Below are 20,586 nucleotides of genomic sequence, written 5' to 3'. Positions count from 1 at the left end.
TCTACGGTAGGGAAAGTCCCTCGGCGCTCTGACACATCGTGCAGTAGGTCGACTCGTAGTATATTGGAACAGTAAGACTGATCTGAGGCTTCCTACTGGAGACGAATAAAGTAAGTTCGTCAAACTTGGAGAGGATTATGTGGATCTGTTTAAGCCGGCCCCAATGATTATCGGTGAAAGGAGGCCAGGGAAGGTGGCGTTGAAGCTACAGAAGTTGTCGATCTGGCATCTTGCTCATAAAACTGAACCAATGTTGATTGCTGTCGAATTCATAATCAGAGACTAAGGAAGAGCCAGTGAATGTTCAGACGGCAAGCGAAGAGCAAATGCCGCTGTTCAACTCACGGAGAAACCTAGTGGGTGTTCGTAGACACTCACTAAACCGAGAAACAATGAGGATGCCAATGTTGATGGATAATATGTATAAGGAGTAGTTTGATACGACTGTTGACAGTATAAAGAGAATAATACAGCGCTCAGCAATCACTCTGTAGACTCAGAGGCATCATCCTAGTCATCCGCATTGCGGCCCTTCCAAGCTGTAAAAACTTAACACCCAACTCTCACCTCATACTTTCCTAATAAACTAATCATATATCCGTCTCGACGGATGGCAGATGGCGGATTTCGCGGATTTATTGCGAATATATATTCGACATTACTGTCCGCCTAGTCGGACTAGTGGCGGATTGTTATTCGAGACGGATATTTGGGCGGATACAATCCGCCGTATCCGCCATCCGTCAACAGCCCTACGCTGCTGACAAACATTGCGAGTATTCGTAAGACCTGCTGGCTTAAACCACAAAGGTACTCATCAACTATTCAAAATCATCATATCTGTCATCACAGAGCCACTGTCCATTATGCCAAGTGCCAAGACCAGTCGCTCTGTGAACCCATTGCAGTCATCATTCAAACCTAAGCTTCGCCAGTGAGCATTTCTCATTATAATAGTAATATTTCCGGGTGACACCGTTTACACTGGCCGAGGGGCCCTTGCAGCTGAACGGTCGTCATCGGTGAGTTTAGTTGCTTCAGAGTGGGATAAGTGATTCTGTCTTCTTAAGGGTATCTGCGGCTGCGTTAACCACGCGGAAAAGTGCATTTGCCGCAGCGCTTGCGAGTACGAAGGAGACTACGAGTCAATGCGTACTGAGGAGTGGGGCAATGCTACACAATAAATATTTATTCCGTACTACTACACAGGAGGAATGCTGTTACGGTGGTGGAGAGCTGACAAAGAAAGTGCCCGCAAATGGCTGCTGCCGCCAGGGACTATCTTTCAGTCCCAGCGTCTGCGGTAGCGATTGAGAGGTTATTCAGTGAAGGCAGAGACTTGCTACTCTTAAGAAGGCAATCAATAGAGTCAGGAACCATGAGAACAACTTACTTAGCTTGCAGATCTATACTCGAAAGAAGCTGATATCTAATTATGCTAATAATGCTATTTGTATCTTTATCCCTATTTAATGCTCGATTTTTCCAATTAAACTGCTTGACGACTTCACTGCCTAGTAACTGTACGATTTATTACGAGCAACCAACGCTATCGCTCGTATAGTTAATCGTAAACTTTTGCAACCAATCGTATAGTAATCGTGTTAGACTATACGATTGCGAGTTACGATTGTTCGCCAATCGTATCCACCCCTAGTGACGTGCATCGCTACGTTGACATTAACCGCCTAACGCGGCTGTTAATCCTGCAGACTATAGTCGACCTATATCAGCCGACAGTCTCCTTGACAGCTCCAAATTCTTCGGCTCGCTAAACCTATAATTTCGGGTAAGGGTATAACCCTGAACTGGGGCCGTAATATGTGACAGCATGTAAACTTTTGAACCTGTTCCCCACACTCATCTCACGTCGTAATAGAAGGGAGGATTGACGAAGGGTTGCTACTGGCCCCACAAAACGGACTATCCCCCGATTGTTCTAAAAAGTAGAATTGAGAAGTGTCGGCATGCGATACGTCGTCAGCGTCCACATTCCCACCTGTAAAGCTCCGATATTCCTCGTGATTGTGGTCGCATTGATTTGTTCTTCAAGATAGTATGCAATGGCTGACCAATTAGTCTTGAAAACTGTGGCGGAAGGCGCCATGTCCCGGAAATTTGCCGAACCGTGAAGAGGTTGTGGTTCTTCTACCTATATCTAAACCCATATTTTCCTCCTAATCGGCTTTTGATACCAAAGTGGTTTCTGGATATGACAGTAGTTATGATGAATGTGTTGAACAAGGTTAGGGTTTTACCTAGCCGGTGATTGTGGCCTCGGGAAGGCCGAGGCGGCTTACCCCTGAGAATATGCCAAAGCCGGATTTGCTTAACCAAATCCGGTCATTTGTCGTTTGGCTTCTTGTCGCTCTTGCTTCTTCTCTCGGTTTCTCTCGGTTGTCGTCGTTTCTTTTTCTCTCGGGTCCCCCTCGGTTCCGTTGTTTCTTTATGCGTCTTGTCTTTTGGTGGTTGACACTCTCTCGTAGTGGCGTGTTTGATGCAGTTGGTCGGACACAGTGTGGCGATCCACTCCACTGATTTGGTCAAATGGAATGGTTGGATGGAAATGGAGGTCCGTGCATCCATTCCCATCCATTCCATCTGTTTGCTGTTACGTAATCCATCCATCCATTTAAAGTCGGCGTGGAATGGATGAATGGACGGATGGACAGGATTTTAGAGGTTAAGCACGCCTCAGGGTTGAAGGCAGGGGCTAGCCCTGGGACGTTTCAGCACGCGTCTACGTAGTAATTCTTGTATCTTTGCATGTAAACACTCTTACTCTAAGACATCAATATGGCAGAAACAGACAGCGAGACGACTGAAAATACGCCTTCAACTACCTTAGAAGATATTCAGGATGTCTAGGACAGTTTCCCTTGGAAGGAGTTTCCAGGATATGTGAGGTCAGTGAGTGCTGCCAGCACGTCGTCCTGGATGTGGAGCCACGGCTTCGACATTCAACATAGCGACGACGATTCAAAAAGACGATGGGCCTGCCGGCCTTGTATCGACAAGAAGAGGCGCCGACCTCATAATACGGTTGCAACTGGAACCCAGAATGCGGAGAACCACCTTTTCTTCGAGCACAATATATGGGACCAAACTGGCAAACGCTGGGCCCCAGTGAAGGTTAAGGAGAAGACGCCGTCTAAGAGTATCACGTCGTTTTTCAATTTAAACCCAAACAATCCTCGAGAACAGCAGATTGCAAGTACTTTGATTGGTGGCTTTAGCAGAGAGAAATTCCAGCAGTTGCTTGTCGCATGGGTTATTGACTCTCAGGACTCGTTCCGCCAGATCGAAAACCAGCGCTTTCGCGACCTCCTTGAATACCTTAACCCACTCGTCAGTATCACTGACGCGCATATTTGCCACGATACCGTCCGCAGTCGAATTCTCGAAGTATATAATACCAATAAGGCCCATGTGGTCGAGGTCCTTGGAGGAGTTGAAGGCAAGGTCCATATAGTGTTTGACGGCTGGCGGTCGCGAAATCGACACGCAATATACGGGATCGTCTGCTTTTTCCTTGACAGCGAAAGCCGAGCGCAAAAGCTGGTTTTAGGAATCCCAGAAATTGTGGAACGGCATACAGGCAAGAATATTGCCGTCCACGTACTTTATATTAACGTACATGTATAACGAGCGGCGCATCCAAACGAGCGGCGCACTTACCCACACCCACGTTATAAAACATCGCGACAATTCCACCAAAACGCTTAAAATCAATTGAAACTACTCGGAATTTTCTTCCTCAGACGTCTCTATTACAATCTGACAGGTGCGCGCGTTGTGTCCGGTCTCGCCGCAGTTGCCACAGCGTCGCGGCGCGCGTTTCTTCCCTTGGCTTTCGACCACTACTTGCCTGTTTTTCGTGCTTTACCTGTTGCGCAATGTCCCTTTCGTCTTGTAGATCTTGTGCTTCCTGTTGACTAAGTGATCCTCCTTGCTGTAGACGTGTTTTTTTAGCCCTCCGGCGTTTGCTAAGCTCCTCTATTCCTTGCCGAAGGATCTGGTTCTCTGTTTTCAACAATGCCAATTGGTGCATCATTTTCGACGTACCCTTGGCAAACTGGTCAACAGCTTCGTAGATTGAGGTTGGGGAGCTATTTTGATGACGGGCAATTCGATTCTTAATGAAAGTACTCTGCGATGAGGCTTCGGTTTGGTTGTTAGGTGTCTGGGAAACCCAAGGTGAGGGGGTACTGGGCGGGAGTTTGGAGGCGTTGGCGTCTTTAACTTGAGATCGAGCATAGAAATCACACTCTCGGGGTCGAATGGAAGAAGTCCAGCACCTCGGAAGCCTCCTTGGATGTTTTTTTCCGTCATTGCAGCGAAAACGCAACGCGGAAGGCAGGAAAGAAGTCGTCCTTGGTAATGTGGGTGATGTGAGCCAGCATCATATCCTCCATTTGCCGACCATATGCCTTCTTTAGCGGGCTAAAACACCCAACATCGAGTGGCTGGAGCATGTGAGAGGAATGAGGAGGCATACAGAGGGTTATGATGTTGTTTTCCTTACAGTATTCCTCGAACTCATCAGAGTGGTGGCTCTCGTGGCCGTCGAGGATTAACAGACGATAACCACCCACAGTTCGGGACTTGGTATGCTTCTCAAAATGCCGAATCCAATCCATGCCTTTCTCATTCGTCGTCCAACCGTTCTCAGTAACAGCGATTACCCAGTCGGGTGGAAATCCGCTGTTTTGATACCAAGACGCGAGGTGGTTTTTCCCTGCAACAATGACGAACGGCGGTACCGTCCAGCCCTGGGAATTGACGCCCTGGATTACCGTAACCCATTCCCGATTGCCAGGCTGTACCTTTTTTGCCTTTGTACGCCAGTCTGAGCTTGTCACAACCGTTGCGGTTGAGATAACGCCCATCATAAACCCAGTCTCGTCGAAGTTATAGATATCCGTATCCTGGATGCCATACTTCGCGATTATATTGCGTACAAGCTCAAACCAGCCACTAATAATCACTGGATCTTCGCATTTGGCCCTCTGGTAGTCGTACTTCCGCTGGAAACGCGTCCGGAGCTCTGGGCGGCGCTTGACGAAGTTCGAAGCCCAACGCTTGGCGCGTCGCGTGTCGCGAGAAGTCGATTTGCTATATCTCCCACAACAGACAGCCGAGGAGGAAATCCTTTGGCAGCTAAGTCGAGGATGTATTGAACAAGGACTGATTCTTCTAGGTCGGTCAATTTCCGCAAATTGGCTGGAACATCGCGTCGTGGTTGTCGGCCGGCACGTCGGTGACGTAGGGTCGTTTCACTAATACCATATATCTTTGCTGCAGTCCTAACGCTTAGTTTTTTGGACCTTTGGAGTGCTTCGATGGCAAGGATGATCTTGCTTTCATTAGAAGAAGATTCCATGTTTTGATGTGGAGGGAAATAGGGTAAAGTGTGGAGGGGGGTGCGTCGCGTGGAAAGTGCGCCGCTCGTTTGGATGCGCCGCTCGTTATACATTTACGTTACAGCATACGAAATTTATATTAAACTCACTCCAATTCCAAATATTCTGGCAGCCGTCTATGCGATTTGTACTTTTTCGCGACAAAAACGGCAGCCTTGCCTTCGTAGCCTCGGGAATATGATTCAATGTACCTCCATGCTTTCCGCGAATAATTTCGCACATTCTGAATCTTGATGTCGCGCAAGATCTTCGGAATCCGTTGCTGCAGTGACCGGAAGGAATAGTCACATTCCGCTCTTGCTATCCTCTTAGTCTCACCCCAAACTCTTTCTATGAAATTGCATTCACAGTGGAACTTGGGGTACAGCGAGAACAAATGCCCCGACGCTGCGACAACTTCTTCGATGCTAGACTTCTGTGCTTTAAAATCAGGCTGATTTGCCACGATATGAACCGCGCAGCAGTTGCTGTCTGCATGAGACTCATTCCCACAACACTTCAGCAACTTCCCTCCAGAGGCCCCTTTCCTTTAAAATTGATTTTAGACCCTTCTTCATACCTCTCTTTGCCTCGCTCGCATGAGTCTCAGTGTGTACCGTACGTTGAATAATAACCTTTCCAGAAGGGCCAATATACCAGCCAGGTCGAGTGCGTTCATGCTTCATGTCGCCGAGGTTCAGCTTGTGTGCAAGGAGACCATCTGCAGGCATTTGTTGAAAATTGAGGGTGTCGTGGTGCCAGCTAAATGGCGTGGGTCATGTGACCCTACGTCATGTTAGCTAGTTGCATCGACGACGGCCGAGTTTTCACTGAGGCAGGTGGCTGACACTCATTTTCGGGTTCTCAGGTACCTAACAAACGACTATATACGTCGTTATAATGTATGCAATGCACGGGTACCATTTGGGCACAAAATAATCCTTTTGTGTAGTGGCGATTGGGAGGGTGTCTACACCTACCAGTTGTCCCCCTTATGGGAGACCATTGAACAAAATCAATCTTCCATATAGTAGTCATTAGTTAGCTCTAAGAGCATTAGTGACAACCAATTATTTATTAGTGACTAAGTCTAAACTCCCAACCGGACATCACCTAATTTCCTTAGCTTGGAAATTTGCGTACCGACAGGTGACTACACTCTGTGAGAACCTCTACGTACTTAGGTCACCGGGATAAAGAGACGGTAGTCGTTCCGGGACACTCTCTAAATTTATTGTGGATAACTAATCCAAATAAATTCAGCAAACTAGCAGGCTTTGCCTCTTACCTGTCAGAACAGCCGTTTGTCTACCTTGGACTGAGCAGGCATACTCATCTCTCGTAGTGAGTGGTACACCAGACTCAGTGAAGCCAGACATTTTATTCTAGTTCACAAAGACTAGTTTAGTTAGTGACCACGTCACTAGGCGTTTTAGTCGACCTCACTAAGGTTATTCGACCTAAGTGACCACTGCAGGGTTAGTGATACTCACTAAATCGGGGTTCTATAGACACCTATCAAGAAGTAAAAGAGGAAGGGTGCGAAAGGCACCTGACGTCGATGTATGCGCTGTCGAGTCAGTCTTAGTTATTGATTCCAGCAGTACAGCTATTTTGTTAGCGAGTTTTCTTAGACCCTCCCTACGAACATCTGTTAGTGTGCCAATATGGACACTAAGTACAACCTTAATATGGAGTTCCTGGACTCCGCCTCTACGGTCCTGTCCTCCATCCCCGCCATCCTCAAACATCAGCATTGCCTGATGATTTGACGATTGGTCAAATATGAAGAGCCCCATGCAATTTGGATGCTGCTTTTCGAACAATGGGATGGCTTTCTGCAACTGTTCAACCATTTCCTCAGATCTCCACCAACCCTGACGATTCTTTCCTGGAAGCATGACTCGTGCTTCATCATCTCCAAATCGGATCGCGCCATGACAAGCACAGAAAAAGTCGGACACCATGAGACCTTGACCTTGGCCCTTCTTCTTCAGAACAGTCTCACCGTCCTCGACCCAACTGGTAATTTGCGTCATCATTGGAGTTAAACCAGCTCTCATCATGCGTAACGAGGACTACTTCGCGCTCTCCGGCTTGAAGAGCTGGCAGATGCACGTTCCCATCTTGATCATAGTCTCTCATCCTTACTCTCCATGCCATCATCTGCTTTGACCATGAATTGCGATACTCCTTCACGTCATCACGTTCATGGCCATCATAATATATGTCTTGCTGATGGCTCCTTTTATGAAAACCCCAGGGACTCAAGTACCTGTGGCACGTTTTCTCCGAAATGATAAAGCGATCGAGGATGCCCATGTACGTCGGGTAAATCTTCGTTTCTATATGGATCTTCAGACGATGGACAGATCTCTGTGAAGGTGGGATGGATCTGAAGAATTCTTGACAATCGGCGGCAACATCCTGGTCGGCCAAAAGGGACTTGATTTTACGACCTCGCCCGGATTGAGTCCCTGCCGGTAGAGAAAGAAAGGAAATCTCGCTGATTGTCGTCGAGATCTGATATTTCGTCTTGCCGGCGCGGAGTCCCTGAAAATATGCAACGATAGCGCGCACTTGAGCTTTTTCATATTCCATCAGACCTTTATCCGATAGATAGACCGTTGCCTTGTCAATAACGGTAGTGCACTCTTCATGACTTAGTCTTCTACCACGCTTAAGGTTGCTGGCATCGTTACTGAGCGTGGCATCAGCGATAGAATTCTCGATTTCCTCGATTGCCTCGTCCAGAATGTCGCCATCGAAAACAAAAGCCTCTGTGCCATTGGCGACTCGATATATCTCCTTAAGTGCCTCCGCCTTGCTTACACGAACGTCTAGTAGCACTTAGCATCGTATATGATATTATAGGTATAATTCAGTGAGAACTTGCCTGATGTCTGTGTACTGCAAAAGCTCATTGGTTTCGTGCCTATAGGGAGCCGCTTCCTATATTTTCGCTCCTGTGTACGTTTGGAATCTCCACAATATGTGCGAGACAGATTGGCACCCGCATAGTAAAGTGGCCGTACAAAATGTAGCAAACCTCAATCGGTTTTCTATTTTGTCAAATACAAACTAGCAAATTGTATTCTTAAATGGACAATCTATCGTCTGATTTAGTTTCTAGGAGGATATCGATGTGGTGCTGTGACGTGATGTTTCTAGAAGTGTGGTCAAAAATTTGGTCGGTTCTTGCTGTCCCGCACCATAGGGCGACATGGTACACTGCGGGTTTCCTTCCAAGCCTCGAACGTCCGGGGGACTACACCTACTAAGGCCAGGTGCATTATATCTGTGGGAAACGACTCTGGCCAGTATAAGGTTGGTACGTCCAATAACGGTGATCGACCAGAGACTCCAAACTTCTTAAAAACAGACCTTTTCCCGATGTCGCAGGCTTCTTCAATGTCTTGTCGTAAGTTTTTCCTTGGTTTCAAACACGGTCGTCCTGACAAGTCCACGTCTTTGACTTGAGAGATGGGAAAATATTTGTGTCCGCCTCCTGTGACCGCCTCCTGTGACTGGTTAGCCCTTTATCAGGCAAAATCGGCAAGATCTCTTTTCAGTGTGGCCATTCATGCACATCAGGTTTGCCACAGCATGCTGATCGCCTGTGACCAGGCATAAATGGACTTTCACAGTTTTGTAGATGCCTTCGGCTGCGTTCCACACTGTCACCCCATTCTCAGATAAATGCTTGAGCTCTTCCAAAAAAGGACCAAGAAACAAGAATATATCTCGTGGCATAAAGTGGATGCACTATACAAACTGGGAGGGACCGGGATGGACAACCTACTTGTAGCTTATCCTGGCTGCAAACGCACCCGATATCTGCCCTTGCCCACAGATGTACGTCGCCATTATATCAGCGGTTAGGCGATAGGGTTACTTCGAAAACGCCCGATGGATCCAAAATAAGCCCTGTCCCCTTTTTCTTTCGAAGCTGTCGATACAGGAATAATCATCACAGACACTTACGTTATGATTTGACTGTTATTGGTCTCACTGCAGCCAACACTTCAGCCTCAAGGTTCTCGTTTTCATTACCACAACGCAATCGATTCAATCTTTACCGATGTCGCTGAACCCGCAGATGTTTCAGGAAGCGGAGGGTCTAGCTATAGTCACTACGAAGGATTCTGCGGATTCGCACGGTTCTCAGGTCATCTTCGTTGCCGAATGATTACACTGAAAGTTCGCTCCAGTCTTGAGGCGGGGGACTCATAACATACTTGTTGATCGTACCCCATGATTTGTGCCAGATTTATAGGCGCTGTGCATAATAAATCGGACATTTATTCCATGGTATGACGGTGCGACGATTTTTTCCTGTCCAAAGTTTGAGTTGGGACTGTTGGCAGCTAAGAAAAGCCTACAATTCTATTAATGTTCAAGTCATATATACTTTCGGATTGATGCTCTAATTTTGTAAGTAACGCAATATACCGTAATTCTTAATATAAGCTCCTAAAGCTCATTTGGAATTAATTAAGATTTTGATTCCTGCGCGATATATACCCCGTTCAACCTTAAGGACAGCTCTGCCTCCATCCTTTCGGCTGCCCTTGGTCCACTGAGGATCTCGCCCATCATATCAGTTCCAGGCGGAAAGTCCATTTCAAAAGTCGGCTCTCCAGCTCCCCTCATATTGGCCAATACTGCTTGACGAAAATGCCACCGCAGGAGCTCATCTCTTGCACTTCTATTACCATTGGGATCTCGACAGACCGGCTCAAGTATCCTTCCGTCGATCCTGAAAGGATCTTCATCAAAACAGATTATCTTATAGCCGTCATCTGGGTCAATAGAGAAATCAAAACTATCAAAACTCTGATGGATATTGGACTGCATAAGCAAACCATTCTGACATGAGTTTATCCCCGTATCATGCGGGCCCATACGGTTCGTAATCCACCGAGAAAGTCCGTTTTGCACGAAATATTCTTCGCTGGAGAGTGGGAATATGTGGGCGGCTTCAAACCCCGTCCAAACATCCCTATAAGCCTTAGTGTTAACAGTGCCGGTTATCACGCATTTCCCGTCTCTCTCACGGACTCGAGCTCGAAAAATATCATCTCTGCCAGGGTCAGTTCTTGAAAGTATTCGCGTAATGCACAGCTCGTCAGTGACGGATACCGTGTCTATGCAAGCATCAGGAAGCTGCTAATACAAGGCATCATAAGAAAATAAATAGGTCACCTCTGCGAGAGTAAGGTCTTATGTCATAATGGCCTGGCCTGAGGTCATTCTCGGTAGGCATCAGGTCGACTCCGGTGCTGCGCAACGTGACTCTATACGGACCGGACGCAACCATGAGGATACCTAGCATAGAGAGAAAGTTTTTCTCCGTTACCGACGGATTCAATCTCAATCCACCTATCGCCTTATCAGGCTCTGAAAAGATGTAGAAATGGACGTCTCGACCTATAGCTCTGGTGGCGGCCATGAATTACCGATGTTTGTAATATACCCGGTATCAAGGGCGGAGAAGACTGATCGTAAGCCCATTCTCACCGTTCAGGTAGGGTAACTTAATAATGGCCTCGGTCCATGCGATGAATTTTGGAGAAGCCGGATTCCCTTATTGCGAATGCATTCATTGGTTCTCGCCCAGCGCCGTGGACCATATAATGTTCTTGCCACGATTAAGCCTGTGAGTAAACCGCAGTCGGAAGCTACCCGGGGAGGGGGTGGTACAACGCAAATGAAGGTTTCACTATCCCCAGATAAAATTAGAGATATATTCGTACAATACCCGGTTGTCCGACGAGCATACGACGAGAACGTTCCTCCATTAGTTTAGACAACATTCTTGTCAAAGTTATGTCGTAAGCTACGGGGAGAAAAAATCGGATTGAATGATGCACCAGATAACGTCATGGATAAATATCTGGACCTTGATGAAGATGGAATGACGGCTGAGCAACGTGAATTAGAGAATGAAATGCGAAAATTATGAGATTTGTCGACGTCGAAACAAATGAGATGGAATATCAAAAGAGTCAATGCTCACAACATGAAGAGAGCTGGAAATCGACCTGATATAACAATGCGGCAAAATCCGCATAGGGATACACTCTCCATTATGAGAACTATGAATAAATTGAGTCAAAAAATAGTGGCAAGCGTAGAAGGGTATGCATTGTCTCTACTGATTATTACGAAATGAGCTAAAACGTGCGAAGAGAAGCACGCAGCCACTTGAAGAGCAAGAGCAGCTTAAACAGCGGGAATTGGTGCTTCAAGATTTGGATCCTGTAACGGCCGTTTCTCATATTGGATTGCATCTACGTCGGAATGACTCCTTGTATTCGTCAACAGCTGGGAAGGACGTTGATGCGGCAGCGACTGATGGCAATGACTCAGGAGCGTCTAAAATGTTAGAGTCAATGATTGACTCTTGTTCAAGCTCGTCCGGATCAATTCCCACACTTCTGTCGTCAGCGGTTCCAGTTTCATCTACAATATGTCACGCACAGTCACAAGTGTTCAACCTTATTCACTCGCGGCGGCGTACTGAAAGCAATCGGCATAAAGGTGACGATTCGGATACTCCAGCGAACGATGCAGTGGTGATGCGAGATATGAAATGGTCTCACACTACCGGCATAGAATTCCTTCGCCACCTCTGGTCAGCGCTGTTGTCCGGGGAGCCGTCACGCGCTGTGTCAGTTTTACCTCTACTTATCACTTCTGTCGAGAAGAGCAAGATGCGATTGGAAACTGTAGTTGATCGATATGTGACCTCGAATGCATTTCAAGACCCGGCTAAGTTGGCAATCCGCAGCGAAAATGTATTACGATCTGGTCAAGGAACAGCAGGAAGCATTGATTGCAGCTCAAAGTGAGCACACTGCAACTTACTGGAACGCCGCCGTAGTTTTGTGTCGTATATATAACCCTCTCGTGACGAATCGTTGGATGACACATCACGTGAGGTAGGCACCGCCCAGGTCCGGTTCCGGACAGGGACGGTCTTTTGCCAAAGTCGATGGGTAGCAACTTCGAGGGCTTGAGCGTCCGGAATCTCTTCTTCGAAGGCTTGATGATTTTTCCGGAATAGCAGTGCCTTGACGGCGAGGTTGATGATGTGGCCGATACAACGGACTCGGCGTTCTGGCCCGGTTCAGAGGTTGAAGTGACCAGCAATCGCTTCCATCGCCGTATCGTTATTCGTAGCATTATCAAGAGTAAAGTAGCCGATTTTATCGCTGATTTCGTAGGAAGTGGAAGTGATAGTCGAGGAAGTTACAGGTAATGCCGTAGAGCGCATGCTTGTTGCGTGAGCTCCAGCCGTCGAAGGCGATGAGGATGAGGCCGGGCGAGCTGCGAAGGAGGCGTTTGACGGCGCCATAATGCTCTCCCTACTCGTCAACAAGTATCCGGCAGGCAGTGGTATGAGTAACCAACGCGTTTGAGTCCTCAACGAGAGGGTTCAGGTACATGAAGGCCTCACGGAGCCTTGGGTGCTCGATCGTTCGAAAAGGGAGGTTTGATTCGATGATCCAGTTGATAAGGAGCTTCTGGAAGTGGTCCCGGTTGAACACAAGCTTCAGGGTATTGATGAGCGCCTGCTCTCGTGGCACCTCGGCATTCGGCTTGAAGAGGCCATCTATCCGTCGTTGCTTGTCAAGGGGCCCGGCTGGGCTCTCTGTTGACCTCCTCCTTTTCCGCCGCCCGTTGGTCCTCAAGGGAGTGCTGATCGTGAAGATGACGCTCGATATTGACTTCGCCGGCAGCTGAGAAGGATGTCGGCTTCGACCCTTCAAAATAGAGCGTTGACAGACCCATTTCTTCTGATTTGAAGCCTTAGCAAACTCGATATCGTAGCCATAATACCAGATCCACGACGTAAGTGATCCCGTGCGCGTAGCCTTGACGAACCCGGGGAATTTGGACCAAGGGAAGATCTCCCACGCGTCAAGGTCATCCTGAATGATCGCGGGCAGCTCGGGAGGGTCAGAGCTTGTAGAACGGGATTCTGAATCACTCGTTTGAAGGTCTATGATGTAGATTCAGCCATTTCGATTGTTGTGGTTGTTGTGAAGCTATTCGCGGTCAAGGGAGTGGGAAACGCGTGTTTGTTGACATAGCTGGGCGGCCGGCCGTAGCGTGAAATTCCAGCGACAGTTGTGGTGGGCCGAAGATCCAACGCGTCTGCCACACGCAGACCTCGGCCGAGCGTCCAGAGGGCGGCCCGTCAATCCGGTTGAATTGTTAATGGTCCAGGTCCATCACGGTCGCACACGAAACGCATCATTTTGGAAGGTGTACTGGGTACATCAGAATGCTAAATCCAGCGCTAAATCTCTTTGCATAGGGTCACTTGCCGAACACGATATGGGAGATGCCGTCCTGCCATGCCATGTAGTGCAATCGCACCGTCGTAATTACATTACCACTTAAAATAAGAGACCTACGTGGGCTCCTAATTGCTCATTTGGGGATGTATGATTAGACCGTTGCAAAATTACGTGAAAGAAATCCCGTTCAGCCTTGAGAAAAGCTCTGCTTCCATCCGTTTATTTGCTTGGGGACTACTGAGAATCGCCCCCACCATATCAGAACCAGGCGGGAAATCCATCTCAAAGACTGGTTCTCCGGCTCCCCTCATGTTGGCCAGCACTGCTTGATGAAAGTGCCATCGCAGAAGCTCATCTCTGGCACATTCTTCACCATTGGATTCTCGACAGATAGAATCCAGTTCCCTGCCGTCTATGTTGAAAACATCTTTATCAAAACAAGTTATCTTATAGCCATCATCCGGATTGATAGAGAAATCAAAACCATCAAAACTCTGGTGGATATTGGACAGCATAAGCAATCCATTCTGGGAAGAATTTATTCCAGTGTCGCATTCGCTTACTCTATCGTAACCAACTGCGAATATCCGTTCTGAACCCAATAATCTTCGCTCGACAGTGGAAAAATATGGGCCGCTTCAAATCCCCCCCAAATACCATCAGGGGCGTTAATGTTTACAGTGCCAGTTATCACGCACTTTCCGTCTCTCGCGCGGACTCGAGCTCGGAAAATTTCGTCTCTGCCAGTGTTAGTTCTGGAAAGGATTCGAGTAATGCATGGCTCGTCTGTCAGAGCTATCTTGTCTGTGAAAATGTTAATAGCTGCACACGCAAGGACTTTGAACAAGATATATATCCCACCTCTCGGAGAATAGGGTCGTAGGTCATAATGACCTGGCTTGAGAGCGTCCTCTGTTGGCATCACGTCGTCCCCGGTACTGCGCAATGTGACTCTATAGGGACCTGTGGCCACAATGAGGATTCTCAGCATGTAGAGAAAACTTCTCTCCGTTACTGATGGATTCAGTTTCAATCCACCGATTGGCTTATCAGGCTCTGAAAAGACGTACAAGTGGACATTTCGACCTTTAGCTCTGTTGCTTGTCATGTATTATACCGTTGAATGAGTTTAAATTGACGGAGACTTAACCGATATAACTATGGAGCAGGGGCTGAACCAGCATCGCCACTATAGTAATGAGCCGCATGGGATAGCCAGTTACCCTGAAATGGTCCGGGATCGCCAAAACGTCCTGTCTATCTTGTAAACAACACCCGGTCACTCGCCAAGTCAAAGTGCCTTGTATTCGCCGACAAATACTGCTGCGGTCGAACAGCTTTTCGGCTTGGTCCTGAGCCAACAGGCCTACAACGGTTACGAATATGGATTACGATAACTGCCTACGCATGTGGCTGCTGTTTCAGTCTTGCTAACAAATATTCAGACTTGAGTTGAGCAGAGAAACGAAGTTACTCGGTCATTTGGCTGCACTCCGCGGACATTAGAACACTACTTATCGCTGGAGTAGATCATATGAGCAAGGCCTTTTTATTGCTATACCATTTCCCGGTTATGATAGCTATGAAGTTGTCGATTAAATAAAATCACAAGCACAGCAGTAAGTAATGCACAGCAAAGTAGCAAAGAGGACAATTAGTCGCAACCTCCTATTTTTCCAGCAATTTTTTCAGGTCATCCTGCATGGATGACAATGTGTCAACGACTTTCTTGGACAAGTCCGTCACCTTCTTATCGACTTCGTGGACTCGGACTTCTAACGCTGTTATCCGCTCAAATGATGTTGAGTCACGATAATCAGTATCACCTGATGATTGTAGGGCCCTAACTGCATCCGTGGAGGTGCGCTTTGTCGTAGCTATACTATCGGTCCTAGATAGCCGAGAACGTTTCTGGCGGGCTAAAGACTGAGGTTCACTTGCGCTCCAACTGTCGTCGTCGTCAGTTGTTTCTTGACCATGCATCATTTGATTACGGATTGCCTTGGTCCTCCGTTTGATTTCCGCTAGCTCCTCTTTTTGAGCAGACAGTTCATGCTCCTCCTGCTCAACTTCGTCGTAGCGCTGCATGAAAACATCCAGAGCTCGGTTTAGTTGTGCGTCTGCCCTGGCAATGCCCGACCGATAGCGCTGCTCGCGCCGTTCTCTGATAAGGCGCTCGACCGTTTGACCCGGCTTCCTAATTGGAACACCTGCCCTGGTAAGATCGTGATGAAAGCTGCCATAGTCTCTTGCTTACCGGTCTCGGCTTCAAACACCCTTGCAATATCCCTCCAAAACTTTGACCTCCCTCTTCGTACATACTCGTTTTGATGAAGAATGCAAATTCGGACCAGAGTTACCTTCATATCTTTGCTGAAATGACTCCTTCTTCTTCGTAAACATCCAGGAGTCGGTGATCCGGCTAGATGCGACGACCCGTGCAACTGCACCGATGTCCCTGGGTTAGTCGTGGAGGAATTCGCGCGCGCCTCAGCAGAAGAGCTACTAGATAAAGGCGGGTTGACACGAAAACTACTGAACATTTTAGAATAGCCTAGTTGGCGACAGGTTAGGTTAGCAACAGTTATGGTAAGAAGCAGGAGTCTTGGCCGGTCAAGAGAAGAGAACCTGCAAGCCTGCCAGGAGAGGATGTCCTACTCGTAAGACTCGTCAGGGTAAGCGATGCGATCTATTGATCTGTTCACTCTAATACATGTGCCGGATCTTCGGCACTCGTTGCTCGCTCGGTAATTTCGCTTCGATCTGAAAACTGACTCCGGACGCGGCTTGTTGGACCTCGTATCGAAAGCCAATTGGATGCTGTGGTTAAGCAGTTCCAGGCGTTCACCCGCTGAACTGGGGTAAGGGCTCCTCCATATGGGGTTGTTGAAAATGAGGGTGTCGTGGTGCAATCAACAAACTAAGGGTTTTGTGGCCTAGTTTGCAAGGCGGTTTCGTTTACAGTTACAGTTACATTTAGCATAATCTTCCACATTATATACAGATTGACATTGAATGTCTCAATGCGGAGCATCTGAGAGCATACTGCACTGGTTATGGAGCTAATATGAGTAAACGCGATCTACGACCAGTGTTGGCGGCCTCGACGACAACGCTCGGGGTGACAACCATTTTATCGCAAGACGAAGGAAAGCCGATATGGAGGAATATAAGCGCTGGTATAGAGCGTTCGTCGGAGACCAGAGTCCAAAGAGAGGCGGCATGGCAATCGCACGAGAACATAACAGGACACATATTCAATTGTCTAATATACATATTCGGTTCTATTAACTTGACTCCTTAGCGCCAACAAACGTATCCGGTCTAACGCGCTTATAATCTTCCCAAACATTGATTTGCAAACTGGCTACCATCGCTTGTCGTGCCGACCCCTTAATATCATAACTCCACCCGCGGAGATTACCCTTGCCGTTAATCGTATGTCCCAGGCGCGGATCTCCAGGTGATTTATTGTCCGTATCTTTTGCACCGCCAACCCGGAACTGGCTAAATACAGGCGGAGTAATTGAATACCCTTTTAGCCGTCCCTCTCTGAAAAGCCGAACCATATCCTCATCAACTGCGCCATGCAGGCCGGCATATGACATTGCGAACAGCAGTCTCTGAGCCCCTTGTCGCGTGATTGCATAGGCGGTATTGCATTCAGTGCGATATGCAGGCACAAGCACACGCTTCTTGCCGATCTCGGCGTCAGTTAATCCAAATTCCTTCAGAGCTTGAAGAGTCTTCTGGGTGAGGTGTCTGGCATCCGGAACATCGGGATCGTCCCATATCTGGATAAGGGGCTTGAAATCAGGATTGGCACCGTGCTTGCACGACCCAACGTACAAAATGTCCCAATCGAGTCCATACGGTGCATTCGCGCGCTCGTAATCTGACGGTTCCAGGAGTCGCACGGTTGAGTTCTGCATCTGCAGCGACAGGGTCTCAAACGTCTGCTTGACGTCCGGCGTCCAGTCGATGTCGTCCTCAAAAACAAGGGCCGTGTCCATGTCGGATTCAAGAAGATATCGCCATGCGTTTGCGTGAGCGCGCCAGCAGCCCAGTTCGGACTCCCGGAGTCGTTGCGGTACTTCATCGGGGATGGCTTTGGAGGATATATCTGCCCCGCTGACGCCAGGTAATAATTTTAGTTTCAGGCCGTACGAGTAGGCGAGTAGGTTCATGGCGTCTTGTCTGTCGGTTCGGTCGGGCATGGAGATGTAGACGATCTCGCCAAAGCCGAGCGACGCATTTTGGGCATGCTTTGCCAGAGATGCTTGGTGTGCGGCAGACTTGAGATCGACTGGGTTGTCGACAAAGGTGGAGAACGATGCGGACTGGACAGGAAGAAAGGAGCCGTAGTAGATGTTGAGGCCGACTATAATGCTCAACACTAGCGCGAGGATGCCTGTGGCGCCCAACGCGCCCTGTGCGGTCGCCTTGGACAGGATCCGGGCAGTCATTACCGGAGGCCAACAGTTGACAAACTGCTCGCCAGTTGACTTTGAAGTGCAGAAGAAATCGTAAATATCTATATTGTAACAAACGGGGAAGTGGGCAGGAAAGGGACTGGTGGCCCCACTCCAAAAAGTTGGAGCCAGGACGATGTTGGTGAAAATGATTCAGCCGGCGCAGCAGCCGCTAGACAAAGTGTTGTGGGGGCTCAAGGTACGCCACAATACGATCTTCCTACGCAAGATCGCCGCATTTATCTAGATTATTTGACGGAATATTCTTTAAATTATATCTGTAATGTACCCATAAAGAAATAGTCAAATATTTAACTCGCCAGTGCTGTTCAGAGGACTTGTTGAGCACGGTCAAATTGTAGGGTGCAAACGAAACTGAGTAACAAGCTTCAGAACTGCGACAAAACCTCACGAGTTTTGTTCACCTTGCCTATAAATAAACTGTTGGTTCCTTATCAATTGCACCGTGTTTCTGACAGCCACCACGACTATTGCCATTTGCCATATTCCGCAATGAAGGGTGCCATATGTGGGTACGTCGATAAATTAAATTATTTTTATTATTATTTATTAAGTTAGCATTATTGTCAATTATTCTTCACTTATCATATTGGAACCACCCCTGAACTAACCTGAACTTACGCCAAGGACCGTGTCGTTGCAGCCACCTGATAACGTTAAATACCAGCGAAAAATTGACTTTATATTTAAGAGTTTGCCTGTTCTTCTAAGTTCTAGAGGTTTGACAGCACAAAATGGAATCATATCCAGACCATCTGGTCGATCTTATGAAACCTTCTTCTAACTTAATATCTTAATAAAATGAACTTGTCGGTATAAACAGGCAGGCTCGGATGCAAGTAATCTTTGTCAGGTTATCAATGTTTTGTCACTCACTCTATGCATATACGTGTGAATTGTGGACGTTTTCTCATACGCGTGCGATTCCGCTTGTCCCTTGAAGCAAGAGTCTTGCAGCAGCTTAATGGTTCCCAAACTTGCAGATATATATCACGGCTAAGCGTTCTATCTGAACTTCACTCGTGCAAAAGACCAACTAACCCTTCACTATCTATGAATGAGTGCTGTCGCGTGGACAAACCTACGAAACGACAAAATTCGGCGGACAGACTATCCAACTTCACTCAAATGCAACGCAACTGTATCAGTGACAGGCGACTCCATGCTTTCGCAGGCGAGCGTAGTTGTAGGGAAGCGGCGCCACCAGACCGGCCCCAGTCGATATCGCGGCTGCTATCCAGAACTGCGGATCATCCAGAGCCACAACTCCACCCGTCAAGTGATAATCAACCAAGTTCTCGACCGCCTCCATCGCCACCATCGATACCAAACTCATGCCTGCCGCTGTCGTTGCAGCTGCTTTCCAGCTCAGCTGATCCCGTCCCATTCGAAGCAGGACAGTCTCCAGTAACATGGACGACGCTAGACCGGCTCCCACTATTCATTTGTGTATTGTTAGGCTGCTCTTCCGATACGAGGGCTTTTTGTTACTTACTTGACACTGCCATCACCACGCCCATACCAATGTCCGGGTAGTTAGTCTGCAAAAACCATAATGCCGAAAAGTCGCCCATCGTGCAACCGACGAGGCATCGAAATGTATTGATTCCTGCCCTTTTCCACGTTTGTCGAGAACCCCAGAAGCGAGCTTGCGACCCGAAAACGGTCTGCGTATCACCGCACTTGTCTAATTTCTGGGTACGTATTAACGCCAGTGAAGTCGACTGAATAATTGAACGGTCATACGGCAAGAAACCTTTGCTGAACCCATTGTGCCGGCACCCAGGACGCACAGGTCTGTGCCAAACCGATCGAAGCATTTGACTCGATTTTTCCGTACTAACGACTCAATATTCACTAGACAGAATAACGCTGAGGCAGTACCAGAATCCGATAATTCTCAGGCCAGGCAACGGACAACCAACCTCTGAAAAATTTCACTCTTTTCTATAATGCCGATCGGAACGTGACTAGATGTACAGTCGCATTTGCGTGATATTTGCCTTGTCGCGTCCGGCAATATTGCGCCTTGGGTTGCGGCGTAGGCTGTTTTCTTCGGCGCGCAAGTTGACTCCAACCGGATATTCCGTGAAGCTGCCAAGCAGGAAACTTGTCTCATTAAATTCTGCAAGGATGAAGGCCAAATTGCCAACAAGCAAGTTTCCAAGTGATGCTGTGATTTCTCGGATGCAGTAAAGTTGGAGGTTGGGAGTTGTATACGTCATCGCATCTTGTGATTGCACACATGTATTCCATGGTTGTCAACTTCTGGAACTCCACTTCAGGGTCCGACCTCGTCAATCAGGCAACTGTCAGCGTGACTGGCTCTTTGTGCATAGTTTTTGAACCTGCCCGACTCATATTTGGCTTAAAAGTACTCGG

The 20,586-nt window shown here is 47.8% G+C and overlaps 8 protein-coding genes across 8 annotated transcripts; 2 read left to right on the top strand and 6 right to left on the bottom strand.

Annotated features, from left to right (window-relative positions):
- Positions 1 to 7,655: 7,655 nt before the first annotated feature.
- On the bottom strand, positions 7,656 to 7,868 carry POJ06DRAFT_188936 (uncharacterized protein; the record flags this gene model as incomplete). Its single annotated transcript, XM_056184788.1, has 1 exon — positions 7,656 to 7,868. A coding segment is annotated over one exon (213 nt), but the record flags the coding sequence as incomplete, so codon positions are not given.
- Positions 7,869 to 9,525: 1,657 nt separating this feature from the next.
- POJ06DRAFT_125423 (HNH endonuclease-domain-containing protein) lies at positions 9,526 to 10,874 on the bottom strand. The gene is made up of 2 exons (XM_056184297.1): positions 10,608 to 10,874; positions 9,526 to 10,549 (listed from the first exon to the last, which is right to left on the bottom strand). Exons 1-2 carry the CDS (start codon positions 10,852 to 10,854, stop codon positions 9,897 to 9,899), a joined length of 900 nt encoding a protein of 299 aa, XP_056043614.1. The 5' UTR covers positions 10,855 to 10,874; the 3' UTR covers positions 9,526 to 9,896.
- A 91-nt stretch (positions 10,875 to 10,965) lies between these two features.
- Positions 10,966 to 11,211, top strand: POJ06DRAFT_197788 (uncharacterized protein; the record flags this gene model as incomplete). The annotated part of the gene is made up of 1 exon (XM_056185083.1): positions 10,966 to 11,211. A coding segment is annotated over one exon (246 nt), but the record flags the coding sequence as incomplete, so codon positions are not given.
- A 213-nt stretch (positions 11,212 to 11,424) lies between these two features.
- Positions 11,425 to 12,256, top strand: POJ06DRAFT_238887 (uncharacterized protein; the record flags this gene model as incomplete). Its single annotated transcript, XM_056186014.1, has 2 exons — positions 11,425 to 11,543; positions 11,596 to 12,256. The coding sequence occupies 2 exons, from the start codon at positions 11,425 to 11,427 to the stop codon at positions 12,254 to 12,256; spliced, it is 780 nt and encodes a 259-aa protein (XP_056043612.1).
- A 1,786-nt stretch (positions 12,257 to 14,042) lies between these two features.
- Positions 14,043 to 14,861, bottom strand: POJ06DRAFT_125406 (uncharacterized protein). The gene is made up of 2 exons (XM_056184296.1): positions 14,573 to 14,861; positions 14,043 to 14,515 (listed from the first exon to the last, which is right to left on the bottom strand). The coding sequence occupies exons 1-2, from the start codon at positions 14,817 to 14,819 to the stop codon at positions 14,271 to 14,273; spliced, it is 492 nt and encodes a 163-aa protein (XP_056043611.1). The 5' UTR covers positions 14,820 to 14,861; the 3' UTR covers positions 14,043 to 14,270.
- A 134-nt stretch (positions 14,862 to 14,995) lies between these two features.
- On the bottom strand, positions 14,996 to 16,590 carry POJ06DRAFT_255585 (uncharacterized protein). The gene is made up of 3 exons (XM_056187908.1): positions 16,370 to 16,590; positions 15,969 to 16,265; positions 14,996 to 15,921 (listed from the first exon to the last, which is right to left on the bottom strand). Exons 2-3 carry the CDS (start codon positions 16,252 to 16,254, stop codon positions 15,380 to 15,382), a joined length of 828 nt encoding a protein of 275 aa, XP_056043610.1. The 5' UTR covers positions 16,255 to 16,265; positions 16,370 to 16,590; the 3' UTR covers positions 14,996 to 15,379.
- Positions 16,591 to 16,945: 355 nt separating this feature from the next.
- On the bottom strand, positions 16,946 to 18,526 carry POJ06DRAFT_255582 (uncharacterized protein). The gene has a single exon (XM_056187907.1). It carries the CDS (start codon positions 18,175 to 18,177, stop codon positions 16,999 to 17,001), a length of 1,179 nt encoding a protein of 392 aa, XP_056043609.1. The 5' UTR covers positions 18,178 to 18,526; the 3' UTR covers positions 16,946 to 16,998.
- Positions 18,527 to 19,055: 529 nt separating this feature from the next.
- POJ06DRAFT_125329 (uncharacterized protein) lies at positions 19,056 to 20,236 on the bottom strand. Its single transcript, XM_056184295.1, has 2 exons — positions 19,700 to 20,236; positions 19,056 to 19,641 (listed from the first exon to the last, which is right to left on the bottom strand). Exons 1-2 carry the CDS (start codon positions 20,022 to 20,024, stop codon positions 19,349 to 19,351), a joined length of 618 nt encoding a protein of 205 aa, XP_056043608.1. The 5' UTR covers positions 20,025 to 20,236; the 3' UTR covers positions 19,056 to 19,348.
- Between the last annotated feature and the right edge of the window lie 350 nt (positions 20,237 to 20,586).

The sequence above is a fragment of the Lipomyces tetrasporus genome, assembly GCF_029532465.1.
Source record: "Lipomyces tetrasporus strain NRRL Y-64009 chromosome Unknown POJ06scaffold_6, whole genome shotgun sequence".
Classification (NCBI taxonomy): Eukaryota; Fungi; Ascomycota; class Lipomycetes; order Lipomycetales; family Lipomycetaceae; genus Lipomyces; species Lipomyces tetrasporus.
The sequence above is the reverse complement of the archived record's forward strand: the minus strand, read 5'-3'. Positions and strand labels throughout refer to the sequence as shown.

Excerpts from the sequence above, each read along its gene's own strand:
- POJ06DRAFT_125423 (XM_056184297.1), bottom strand. The coding sequence starts at position 10,854 with ATGGCCGCCACCAGAGCTATAGGTCGAGACGTCCATTTCTACATCTTT. Across the intron at positions 10,550-10,607 it reads AAGACCTTACTCTCGCAGAG|ACACGGTATCCGTCACTGAC; the intron begins GTGACCTATTTA and ends ATGCTTGCATAG.
- POJ06DRAFT_125406 (XM_056184296.1), bottom strand. The coding sequence starts at position 14,819 with ATGACAAGCAACAGAGCTAAAGGTCGAAATGTCCACTTGTACGTCTTT. Across the intron at positions 14,516-14,572 it reads ACGACCCTATTCTCCGAGAG|ACAAGATAGCTCTGACAGAC; the intron begins GTGGGATATATA and ends ACATTTTCACAG.
- POJ06DRAFT_255585 (XM_056187908.1), bottom strand. The coding sequence starts at position 16,254 with ATGTTCAGTAGTTTTCGTGTCAACCCGCCTTTATCTAGTAGCTCTTCT. Across the intron at positions 15,922-15,968 it reads GGTGTTTGAAGCCGAGACCG|GTGTTCCAATTAGGAAGCCG; the intron begins GTAAGCAAGAGA and ends TTACCAGGGCAG.
- POJ06DRAFT_255582 (XM_056187907.1), bottom strand. The coding sequence starts at position 18,177 with ATGACTGCCCGGATCCTGTCCAAGGCGACCGCACAGGGCGCGTTGGGC.
- POJ06DRAFT_125329 (XM_056184295.1), bottom strand. The coding sequence starts at position 20,024 with ATGCTTCGATCGGTTTGGCACAGACCTGTGCGTCCTGGGTGCCGGCAC. Across the intron at positions 19,642-19,699 it reads CGTGGTGATGGCAGTGTCAA|TGGGAGCCGGTCTAGCGTCG; the intron begins GTAAGTAACAAA and ends ACAAATGAATAG.